The sequence below is a fragment of the Chiloscyllium punctatum genome, chromosome 49 (assembly GCF_047496795.1).
Source record: "Chiloscyllium punctatum isolate Juve2018m chromosome 49, sChiPun1.3, whole genome shotgun sequence".
NCBI lineage: Eukaryota > Metazoa > Chordata > Chondrichthyes > Orectolobiformes > Hemiscylliidae > Chiloscyllium > Chiloscyllium punctatum.
In genome coordinates this window covers 27236581-27249520 of record NC_092787.1, presented here as the reverse complement: position 1 = coordinate 27249520, position 12940 = coordinate 27236581, and the positions used below count along the sequence as shown (strand labels likewise).

Here is a 12940-nt window from a genome sequence, read left to right as displayed (position 1 = left end):
ATCTGCAGTCACTATTTTTACCTCACTGATATCTGCAATAGGTGACTGTCGTATGAGGAAAGACTGGACGGGCGAGGCTTGTATCTGCTGGAGGTTAGAAGGTTAAGAATTGAAAAATGCAAGGTTCTGATGAATCTTGACTGGGTGAATGTGGAGAGGATGTTTCACCTTGTGGGAGAGCTGGGTCATAGTTTAAAAATAAGGGGTCACCTGTTTAAGACAGAGCTGAAGAATACTTTGTTCTCACAGAGAGGTCATAAGTCTTTGGAACACTTCTCCAAAAGTTGTGGGAGTAGACTCTTCATTGTTAAAGGCAGAGGTGGATAGATTCTTGGGAAGCAAGGAGGTGAAAGATTATGAGAGGATAGGAGGGAATGTGGAGTCATCAGATCAGGCAGAATCTCATTTGGATGGTGAAGCAGATTGGAGGGGGGCCGAATGGCCTCCTCCTGTTCTGGACTCATGTTTGTATGTTTGAGTTTTATTGCAACTTTTATGACTTTCAAGTCGTGTACCTTTTATCTTACACAAATAAATCACATTTTTGGGCAAATATACACTTATAAAACAGATACTGAGCAATACAATGAAGAACAGATGGAATTTGTTACCACACAGTAGTTGAGAGAAATGGCATCAACGTGTTTAAGGGGAAATACAACAATAAACTCACAAGAGTAAATGGGATAAAAGATTATATCGATAATGATATATGCTGTATCTGTTCTGGAATCCCAGGAAAAGGTTCCCTTCAGATTTTCATTTTAATCACTTTGTTGTGTGTAACCCTCCTTCTGAACACACATTTGCAAAACCCAGGTTCTGCTGGAATTACCTGCCTCCACCTTCTACTGAGCAGACCGTGATTTGAATGGAACTGATTTGAATACAGTGCCCTGGTTTAACTGCTCCACATTCCAATCCTTAACATAGTGTGAAAAAATCAACACAGTTTTAACCTCTGCAATAACTTTCCTTTCCTTCATAACAGAGGAAGCAATGGCAGGGAGAGAGCAGACGTGGACAGACTTTAACAAAAAAGCATGCATTTCCTTAGCGCCTTTCACAACCCCAGAACATAAATGTATAGCTCTAATATAGAGTGAGCACAGGCACCACAGGCCGAATGGTCTTTTTTTTTGGGTAGCAATTTCTAAATTCTCTCACTCTCCCCCCACATTATGAATCACATTGTGGTTCAGACTGGTTACATCAGCTCCTACATCTGACCAACTCCACAACCCTTTGAAATTGCGACACTCTTCAAATTCTGCCCTCCGTCTGCTGTTCCTTTTACTCAGCCTTTATTTGGACTCTTTCTATTTCCTCACACAACGTTTCTGACTGGGACCACATTTATTGCCCGTCCTTAATTGCCCATGAGTGATGGTGGTGAACTGCAGTCTGTGTCTGATGTTGGGTGAGTCCATCTCTTGTCGACCTCCTAACCGTTAGATCTGAATGGCTTGCCCACATAGATGCCAGAAAGCTCCTGAATCTCACCTCCCATGGCCCACATCTCTTGCCACAAGAGAAGGTGTGTGTGTGTGTGTGTGTGTGATGGAATCAGAAGGGAATGCACAAACCTCCAAGAATGGTCGTGGACACAGGAACTTAAGAAGTAGGAGCAGGAGTAAATTATTTCAACCCTTGGAACTCTCTCTACCATTCAATTGAGATGAGGAGAAATGTCTTCACCCAAGAATGGGGGAGCCATGTCTTTACCCAGAGACGGGGGCAGACATGTCTTTACCCAGAGAGGGGGGAGCCATATCTTTACCCAGGAACTGGGGAGCCATGTCTTTACCCATAGAGGGGGGAGCCATGTCTTTACCCAAAGAGGGGGGAAGCCATGTTTTTACCCAGAGACGGGGGAACCATGTTTTTACCCAGAGACGGGGGAACCATGTCTTTACCCAGAGACGGGGGAACCATGTTTTTACCCCGACACAGGGCAGCCTGTGGAATTCTCTCCCATAGAAAGTGGTTGAGTCCAAAACATTGAATGTTTTCAGGAAGGAGTTAGATCCAGGTCTTAAGGCTAAAAGGATCAAAGGGTGTGGTGGAGAAAGCCAGAAGAGGGAACTGAGCAGATGATCAGCCATGATCCTATTGAATGATAGAGCAAGTTCAAAGGGCCGAATGGCCTACTCCTGCTGCTATTTTTTATGTTTCTACAAGATTGTAGCTGAACCACTGCCTCACTGTCATTTCCTCTGCTAGCCCTGTGTTTTTAACAAGTAGGTCTCCGCCTGAAACATTCCCAACGACTGAACTTCCACAGCTCTCTGATGCAAAGAGAGAATGAATTAACTAGAAGGGGTGTCAATCTCTGAGTTTTTAAAACTCAAGGTCTGTAAATGGTTGGGAATTTAATAATCTCAAACTCACCATAAATTATCTATGGACTGTGAAGCAAAATGTAGATTGTAGTAGTTCTCAGTTTTATCCTGAAAATTAAGGAGCCCCATATTTTGCAATGTGCTGTATTTCCCATCATTATGGAGTCCTTTAATAAAACCATAAAATGTACCAGCAGACGTAGGCCATTCAACCCATCGAGTCTGTTCCATCATTCAGTGAGATCATAGCTGATCTGGTCATCCTCAGCTTCACATTCCTGCCTCACCCCACAACTCTCGATTCCCTTTCTGATTAAAATGAAGTTGATCTCAGCCTTGAATATTTTGAATGACCCAGCCTCAGCCCTCTGCAGTAAAGAATTCCACAGATTACAACAGGATCTGGACCAGATGGGCCAATGGGCTGAGAAGTGGCAGATGGAGTTTAATTCAGATAAATGCGAGGTGCTGCATTTTGGGAAAGCAAATCTTAGCAGGACTTATACACTTATTGGTAAGGTCCTAGGGAGTGTTGCTGAACACAGAGACCTTGGAGTGCAGGTTCATAGCTCCTTGAAAGTGGAATCGCAGGTAGATTGGATAGTGAAGAAGGCGTTTGGTATGCTTTCCTTTATTGGTCAGAGTATTGAGTACAGGAGTTGGGAGGTCATGTTGTGGCTGTACAGGACATTGGTTAGGCTACTGTTGGAATATTGCGTGCAATTCTGGTCTCCTTCCTATCAGAAAGATGTTGTGAAACTTGAAAGGGTTCAGAAAAGATTTACAAGGATGTTGCCAGGGTTGGAGGATTTGAGCTATAAGGAGAGGATGAACAGGCTGGGGCTGTTTTCCCTGGATCGTCGGAGGCTGAGGGGTAACCTTATAGAGGTTTACAAAATTCTGAGGGGCATGGATTGGATAAATAGACAAAGTCTTTTCCCTGGGGTCAGGGAGTCCAGAACTAGAGGGCATAGGTTTAGGGTGAAAGGGGAAAGATATAAAAGTGACTCAAGGGGAAACCTTTTCACACAGAGGGTGGTACATATATGGAATGAGCTGCCAGAGGAAGTGGTGGAGGCTGGTACAATTGCAACATTTAAGAGGCATTTGGATGGGTATATGACTAGGAAGAGTTTGGAGGGATATGGGCTCGGTGCAGGCAGGTGGGACTAGGTTGGGTTCGGATATCTGGTCAGCATGGATGGGTGCTGGAAAAGCACAGCAGTTCAGGCAGCATCCGAGGAGCAGTAAAATCGACGTTTATCTCTCCACCCTTCAGGCACTCTGTCTGTATTCCTGATTACTGCTCTTTGGATGCTCCATACTGTACATCTCTATGACTCTATGATTCACTCCCCTGTTGCAGAGGAAATTTCTCCTCATTCCTGGCTTCAATGTGTGACCCCCCCCCCCATTCTGAAATGATACCCTCTGGTCCTAGACTCTCCCCCAACCTCTCCACACCTTCCCCTGTCAAGGCCCCTCAGAATCTTGTATGTCTCAATAAGGTTTCATCTCAACTCTGAGTACAGGCCTGACCTACCCGATCTCTCCAGCTACGACTGCATTATTTCATTTGAATGATGGTCTGCAACTACATCATGAATTACGATGCCTTGTTTTATTTGAAGCAACATCACAGTTTGACACCTGCTGTTGGGATGAGTTTTCAACAAACTCACATCAACCTTTTCATCTTCACTCTCTCCCTCCCCATCCCTGCTCCTGGGTGAACCAGTTACCTCTGGAGATCTGCATGGCCTGTCTGTTTATGCGACACAACGGAGATTACTTCCCATCCCAGCTTCATGCAAATCATTTATCTAGCCCATTAGCAGCCACTGCAGTTGGGAGCTAAGGGTTTTCAATCTTTAGCGCTGTGAAAGCTGTAGTTGCTGATGGCGGAAAGATAATGCCCTTCTGTGTTTACTGTTAGCAAGACAAGCCGCGACTCCTGTCCCTTAAGCCAACTCCACCCCATCCCAAAAAAATTAATAATAATCAGCGCAAAGTTTACACATAAATATTTCCACATTGGGTGAGAACGTTTCTATTTTCTTGTCTGTTTTTCCCCCTCACTTGAAAATATTGTCTTCTAGCTGGGTACATGCAGGTCCCACAATCACTTGGCAAAGAGTAAGCTGGGTTGATTCAATGTATGTTTCAATCACATGATCTACAACTGCCCCCTCCCAAGGTAATCAGAAAGTGGTCAGAATCTTTCCAATCCCATTGGATAACTCTTCAGTGACATCCAGAGGCTTCACCTCGGGAACAGGAGTAGGCCGTTCAGCCCCTCCAGCCTGTTCCTCCACTGTTCAATGAGATCATGGCTGATCTGTGGCCTAACACCATCTACCTGCCTTTGGCCCAAATCTTTAAAATGTTACTCATGGGGGACATCTAGAATGAGGGGGCACTGTTTCAAAAGAAGGCATCACCCGATCAACCCGAGCTACCTGATTAATTCTTCTTCAAATCCCTAAAATCTTCAACTAAATTAATTTAAGGTTGCCAACACTCCAGGATTGGCCAGGAGTCTCCAGGGATTGAAGATCCCAGGCTAATGCTCAGGGAACACAGGTTTGACTCCCTCCATGGCAATTGGTGGAATTACAATTCAATTAATAAATCTGGAAATTGAGATTTAGCTGAATGACAACCATTGTCAATTGTTGTGAAAACCCATCAATGTCCTTTGGGAAAGGAAATCTGCCCATCCTTATTTGGTCTGGTTGACATGTGACTCTAGACCCACAGCAATATGGTTAATGGCTAACTCTTTGAGATGGACTCGAGAGCCACTCAGTTCAAGGGACAATTAAAGATGGGTAACTTTAGCTGGCCTGTGATACCCACATCCCATGAGAGGACAGAGAACAGACCAGTTTCCAGGATATTGTGTGGAGAGAGACCAGAGGAGTGTTAAAAAAATGGATTTTTGTCATTTTCTCTTTCCCAAATAGAAACACAGAAGATAGGAACAGGAGTAAGCCATTCAATCCCTCAAGCCTTCCACACCATACAATTTGATCATGGCTGATTATTGAGTTCAGTGCCATCATCCTGCCCACTATCCTTGATCCCTTTAGACCACAGTTGTATTGACTTCCTTCTTGAAAATATAAATATTATATACATAGGTTATTTGACTTTCTGTGTGGAGTTTGCACATTCTCCCCGTGTCTGTATGGGTTTCCTTCAGGGGCTCCGGTTTCCTCCCACAATCCAAAGATGTGCAGGTCAGGTGAATTGGCCATGCTAAATTGCCCGTAGTGTTAGGTGCATTAGTCAGGGGTAATTATAGAGTTGGGGAATGGGTCTGGGTGGGTTGCTGTTTGGTATGGACTTGTTGGGCCAAAGGGTAGGGCATCGAATCGAATCTAATCTAAATATTGCAAAGGGACCCAAAAGGCTGATTGGCTGACAGTTTGACACCACCCAAGTGGGTCATAAAGTTTTGTGTTTTCCCATTGGTGGAGGAAGGTATTGTGCCATGCATTAGCTGACCAATGGCTGGAGGGTGAGAGCATGTGATGACCCCTCCAGGAGAAGACTTCACCACAGATGGCAGCTCTTGCTCAACCAGAACTGACTAATGTGCCATCTCCTTATCATTAAAATATGGAATCATGGCAACATTCTGAGTGAAACTGTGCTCCACTCATTCATGGCCACCCAAGGTGCGATGTAGACAGAGCTCTGGGTGGGGTCAAACCGGGAATATATACGGTTATGGCAAACCTTCCTCAGTGCATTCCAGCCTCCACTTCCACCAGCCTTTTAGATTGACCGTGTCATCGATCAAGAGGCAAAGGATGTAGAGATACGCCAAACAAAAATGCTGGAAAGTCAAAGGGAAACGGAAAGTGGAAGAAGGTGAGAGAAGAGCAATAGGGGAGACAGCTGCCTGGTGGTATTATCGCTAGTCTATTAATCCAGAAACTCATTTCATATCCTGGGTCCAGGGTTCAAATCCCACTACAGTAGATGGTAAAATTGGAATTCATTTAAGAAAAGAATCTGGTGTTAAGGATCTAATGATAACCATTGCTAACCATTGCTAATTATTGGGGAAAAACCCATCTGGTTCACTAATGTCCTTCAAAAAACTGTCGTCCTTACCTGGACTGGTCTATGTGTGCCTCCAGCAACGTGATGGACTCTTAACTGTTAATTGGGGGCTGAGTAATAGCCAGAGATGCCCACATCCCATGAGTGAATCGAGAGAAAGGAAAGAGAGAAATATGGATTGAACAAGGGATGGGTTAAAGGTGAAGCATGGGAGGGAGCTAGAGTCTTGGGGAGATAATGATATCATAATGGATTGATGAATTCTCCCTCCGTTATTACACACTCATCGACAGCTGCATGTCCCAAAGGATACTCACCAACAGGAGGCAATGGTGCTGGCTCCAGTTTGAGAAACACTTCATCATCGGTGGGACGAACCTGATGGTAAGTCTTCTTTATCTTCACCAGAAATGATCGTGGCATTGTGACAGCCCTCTGGAGAAAGATTGGGGAAAATAAAGCATCATCATTTGAAAAGAGCTAAAAACAAGATGTAGACAGCTGTTTGGCCCATCGTTTATTCATTCTAACCCCAGACTAAATCAAAAATCTCATTTTCCACACTTTTACTGGGCAGCCCCGCCATCGACTCTATCTGAGAACCAGTTCCAAATATTGACCAATGAGGGTGCAGAGGAGATATAAAACCGTAAAATATAAGGAGCAGCAGTAGACCATTCAGCCCATCGAGTCTTCTCCACCATTCATTGGGATCATGATTGATCTGATCATCCCCAACTCCACTTTCCTGCCTTTTCCCCATAACCCTTGATCCCCCTTCCTGATTAAAAATCAGTCTCAGCCTTGAATATACTGAATGACCTCATCCTGACAATAAAGAATTCCACAGATTCACCACTCCAAGAGAAGAAATTCCTCCTCATCTCTTGTATTAACTGTGCCACCCCGTATTCTGAGATGCTCGTAGACTCCCACACATTGAAACAACTGCTCCATATCACCCCTGTTCAACAAAGTCACATCTCATTCTTATAAACTCCATCAAGTACATACTCAACCTTCTCACCCTCTCCTCGGCTGACAGTCCCTCCATCCCTAGGATTAGCCGAGTAAACCTTCTCTGGACTGCCCCCCAATGCCAGTCTATCTTTCCTTAGATAAGGGACCCAATCCTGTTCACAGTATTCCAACTGGGGTCTGATTAATGTCTTGTATAGTTTTAATAAAACCTCCCTGTTTTTATACTCCATTTCCTTTGAAATAAAATCTAACATACGTTTACCCTCCCTATTACCCACTGAATATGGCTGCTAGCATTTTGTGATTTATGGATAGGACTCCCAAAATAATCAGTTCTGTCACTTTCTGCAGTCTTTCTCCAATTAAATAATCTTCACCTCCTCTATTCTTTCTGCCAAATTGCATAATATCATGTTTTCCCATATTACATTCCATCCGTTGAGTTTTGCCCACACCTTTAACTTGTCTCTATCCCTCTGCAAACTCCTTGTGCCATCTTCACCACTTGCCTTCCCAATTATTTTCATATCATTTCCAAATTTACTTTCCTGGGTCCCAGCACTGATCCCTATGGCATTCCACTAGTTATATGTTGCCATCCTCAAAAATGTCCCCTTTATCTTAACTCTGATTACTTTGTCAATCCTCTATCTGTACTAATATACCACCCCAACACTGTGGGCTCTCGCCAACTCTGAGATACCCTATCAAACTCCTTCTGAAAATCCAAATATATTACATCCATTGCTTAACCTTTATCTATCCTGCTTGTTTCTTCCATAAAGAGCTGTAATAAATTTGTCAAGAATGAATTCCTGTTTATAAAGCCACACTGACTCTTCTTGATTATATTACGTATTTCTAAAGGCACAGGGATTTCATCCTATGTCATAAATCTGGCATCTTGCCAAGCTATGCTAATTGTCTGATATTTACCTAATTTTTTTCACGTCATATATTTCTTTCTCTCTAGTCGAATGGTGAGAAAGGGAGGGAGAGGGGGTTTAAATGACCAGAGACAGTAATGGATTTTCAACAGATCCCAGAAGATCCCTGGAATGTGATCAATGTTCAAGTCAAGTTTAGAAAATATTTATTTATTGATGTGGGCATCACTGATGGAGCATTTATTATTCACTCCTGGAGAAGGTGGTGGTAAACTTAACCAAATGTTTATTTTCCATTTGAATTGTAACAATTCTAATCACACCAAATTCAGCACTTGTATCATTTCAACAAGCTGGAGTTAAAACAGAAAAGCAGGAATGTTTTGCTACATTTGTGCAGGGTATTGGTCAGATCCCTTCTGGAGATCTGTGGACAGCTTTGATCTCCTTACTTGAGAAAGTATTTAATTATTTGAAAAACCAGTTCAGTTCAGAGAAGTTTTGTAGGGCTGAATCCTTGGGGTAGGAGAGTGGAGTTATCATACGAGGGAAGGTCTTGTATCTGTTGGAGTTCGGAAAAAATGAGAAGTGATCTTACTGGGACATAGACAATCCTGAGGGGACTTGAGAGGGTGGACACCGAGACAGTGTTTCTGTCCTCTTGGGAGAGACTAGAACTGGGCGACACAGTTTTAAAACAAAGGCTCTCTCATTTAAAAACAGAGAGGAGGAAAACTGTTTTCATTCAAAGAGCCAAGAGTCTTTGGAACCGTCTGCCCCAGACAGCAGAAAGAGGGAATCGTTCCAGATCCCTCATGCCTACTCCAACTTGTTCAATGAGCAGCTTTCCCTCTGTGCCAATCTCCTGCACCCTCCCCATACCCTTGCACCTTATTTTTATCTAAATAAATGCCCAATGCAGTGGAGGCAGGGTCCTGAGTTCCTTTATGACAGAGGTTAATGGATTATTGATTAATGAGTGAGTCAATGGTTAATGTCAAGTAGTCTTGACATTACAATCCTTTGAAGCATGATCTTCCTGACTAGCTTGCTCAATGGGCTGAATGGCCTACTCCTTCAAGTTCGTAGATTCTTATGTCTGATAAAAAGATTCCACTTCCAAGCCTCCAACATCCTCAATGAGATTAACATGGTTTTTATGAGGATGGCAACCCTTTAACAAACTATTTTTAGGAACAAAGCAAATTGCCGAATTAGTTCCTTTAAATTCAGACCAGGACTGGGACAGACTGGAACTGAGGGAGACTTGGACAGGGACAGACTGAGATTAGAGAGAGGCTGGGATTGGAACAGACTGGAGAGGGACTAGGATAAAGGAGACTGGAATTGAGGGAGACTGCATTTAGGGTAGACAGATCGAGGAAGACTGGGATTAAGGAAAATGAATTGGGACATAGTGAGATTAGTTCGAGCTGGTATTGGGTCAGAGACTGGGAATGGAAGAGAGACCGGGAATGGAGCCGATCCAGGATTTGGGCAAGATTTGGTTGGAGAGAGACTGGAGTTTGGAGAGACATTGGATTTGGAGAGAGATGCAGATTAGGAGAGAAACAGATTGGAGAGGAGACTGGGATTGAGAAAGAGATTGGGATTGGAGACTGGGGTTGGAACCAGGAACTAGACAAGGATTGGAGCGATGGATTGGGAGAGAGAGGGATTAGGAAAGAGGCATTGGGAGGGAGATTGGGATTGGGAGAGAGGGTTTGGAAGAGAGAGGGATCTGGGAAAGAGATTGGGATTGGGAGAGAGAGGTGGGGAATGGGAGAGAGAGAAATCAGGGGAGAGAGATAGGGATTGGGAGAGAGCGGTTGGGAGAGAGAGAGCTGGGGATTGGGAGAGAGAGAGAGATCAGGGGAGAGAGATTGGGATTGGGAGGGGGATTGGGAAAGAGGGTTTGGGAGAGAGAGGGATCGGGGAGAGAGATTGGGATTGGGATTGGGAGAGAGAGATCTGGGGATTGGAAGAGAGAGGGATGGGGGAGAGAGATTGGGATTGGGAGAGAGGGTTTGGGAGAGAGAGCTGGGGATTGGGAGAGAGAGGGATCGGGGGAGAGAGATTGGGATTGGGATTGGGAAAGAGAGATCTGGGGATTGGAAGAGAGAGGGATCAGGGGAGAGAGATTGGGATTGAGAGAGAGGGTTTGGGAGAGAGAGAGCTGGGGATTGGGAGAGAGAGGGATCGGGGGAGAGAGATTGGGATTGGGACAGAGTGGGTTTGTAGTTTTCTGGGACTAAAGGCGGATTCACTGGCACGGACGGAGTGACCAGGATGAGGATTAGGGATTCACTCCTCTCGGAACCTGGGAACAGGGTGAAGTTCCTGCCCCGGTCACAGAAAACAAACACAAGCCCCTGAGCAATAGGCAACCGGTTCACTATCACCTGGCTCCCTCTCGCCGGCAGATTCCCAGATTTCCAGCTGCTCCTTCCTACCCCCGGGCTGGGATGGAGTCTCCAATACCCTCCGCCTTCAGCAACCGGCAACCGCGATCCTGGAGAGACGCAACTATCTCCGCAGCTCAACCCGCCGGTCTCCGCGCTCCCCGGCTCTGCCGCTTCTCTCTGTCTCTCTCTGTCTGGGTGGGTGTGTGTGTGTGTGTAACCCGCCCTGATTTTTCAATCTGATAATGACATTCCCCCACACACCCACAAATCTGTTTTTGGGGAGGCACTCACTGGCCAATGGGGAACGGGACAACTTCAAACTGTTTCAACCGAGAGAGAGAGACAGAGTCAGTGACTGGGTGTGAGAGAGAGTGACAGAGGGAGACACAGAGACAGAGACTGGGTGTGAGAGAGAGTGACAGAGGGAGACAGAGAGACAGAGACTGGGTGTGAGAGAGAGTGACAGAGGGAGACAGAGACACACAGACAGTGACTGGGTGTGAGAGAGAGTGACAGAGGGAGACAGAGACACACAGACAGTGACTGGGTGTGAGAGAGAGTGACAGAGGGAGACAGAGACACAGAGAGACAGAGACTGGGTGTGAGAGAGAGTGACAGAGGGAGACAGAGACACACAGACAGAGACTGGGTGTGAGAGAGAGTGACAGAGGGAGACAGAGACACACAGACAGTGACTGGGTGTGAGAGAGAGTGACAGAGGGAGACAGAGACACAGAGAGACAGAGACTGGGTGTGAGAGAGAGTGACAGAGGGAGACAGAGACACAGAGACAGAGACTGGGTGTGAGAGAGAGTGACAGAGGGAGACAGAGACACACAGACAGAGACTGGGTGTGAGAGAGAGTGACAGAGGGAGACAGAGACACACAGACAGTGACTGGGTGTGAGAGAGAGTGACAGAGGGAGACAGAGACACAGAGAGACAGAGACTGGGTGTGAGAGAGAGAGTGACAGAGGGAGACAGAGACACAGAGTCAGTGACTGGGTGTGAGAGAGAGTGACAGAGGGAGACACAGAGACAGAGACTGGGTGTGAGAGAGAGTGACAGAGGGAGACACAGACAGAGACTGGGTGTGAGAGAGAGTGACAGAGGGAGACAGAGACACAGAGAGACAGAGACTGGGTGTGAGAGAGAGTGACAGAGGGAGACAGAGACACAGAGAGACAGAGACTGGGTGTGAGAGAGAGAGTGACAGAGGGAGACAGAGACACAGAGTCAGTGACTGGGTGTGAGAGAGAGTGACAGAGGGAGACACAGAGACAGAGACTGGGTGTGAGAGAGAGAGTGACAGAGAGACACAGAGACAGTGACAGAGACTGGGTGAGAGAGAGAGTGACAGAGAGACACAGAGACAGTGACAGAGACTGGGTGAGAGAGAGAGTGACAGAGAGACACAGAGACAGTGACAGAGACTGGGTGAGAGAGAGAGTGACAGAGAGAGACACAGAGACACAGAGACAGAGACTGGGTGAGAGAGAGAGTGACAGAGAGACACAGAGACAGTGAGACAGTGACAGAGACTGGGTGAGAGAGAGAGTGACAGAGACACACAGAGACAGTGACAGAGACTGGGTGAGAGAGAGAGTGACAGAGACACACAGAGACAGTGACAGAGACTGGGTGAGAGAGAGAGTGACAGAGAGAGACAGAGACACAGAGAGAGTGACAGAGGCTGGGTGAGAGAGAGAGTGACAGAGAGAGACAGAGACACAGAGAGAGTGACAGAGGCTGGGTGAGAGAGAGAGAGACAGAGACACAGAGACAATGACAGAGGCAGGGTGAGAGAGAGAGAGACAGAGACTGAGAGACAGTGACAGAGACTGGGTGAGAGAGAGAGTGACAGAGAGAGACAGAGACTGCGACACAGAGACAGTGACAGAGGCTGGGTGAGAGAGAGACAGAATCTGGGTGAGAGAAAGTGAGAGAGTGATAGAGAGACAGAGAGACAATGACAGAGGCAGGGTGAGAGAGAGAGAGTGACAGAAAGAGACAGAGACTGGGTGAGAGAAAGCGAGAGAGTGATAGAAAGAGACAGGGTGAGAGAGAGAGAGAGACAGAAAGAAAGAGAGAGAGAGCGATTGAGAGAAACAGAGTCGGACAGGAAGATGGAAAAAGAAAGAGAGACCGGAGGACACAGTGACAGTGAGTGAGGGACAGAATGAGACATACACACAGGGAGACACAGAAAGACACATACACACAGCAAGAGACAGAGAGAGATACACACAGG

The 12940-nt window shown here is 45.9% G+C and overlaps 1 protein-coding gene across 1 annotated transcript in view; it reads right to left on the bottom strand.

The window, feature by feature from the left end:
- Positions 1 to 10846, bottom strand: part of gfi1b (growth factor independent 1B transcription repressor) — a 37445-nt gene extending 26599 nt beyond the window's left edge. Inside the window, exons 1-2 of the mRNA XM_072565678.1 lie at positions 10687 to 10846; positions 6734 to 6851 (exon numbers count right to left, since the gene is read on the bottom strand). Of these exons, the coding sequence (XP_072421779.1) occupies positions 6734 to 6839 (106 nt within the window). The 5' untranslated portion in view covers positions 6840 to 6851; positions 10687 to 10846. The remainder of the gene's footprint in view (positions 1 to 6733; positions 6852 to 10686) is intronic.
- Between the last annotated feature and the right edge of the window lie 2094 nt (positions 10847 to 12940).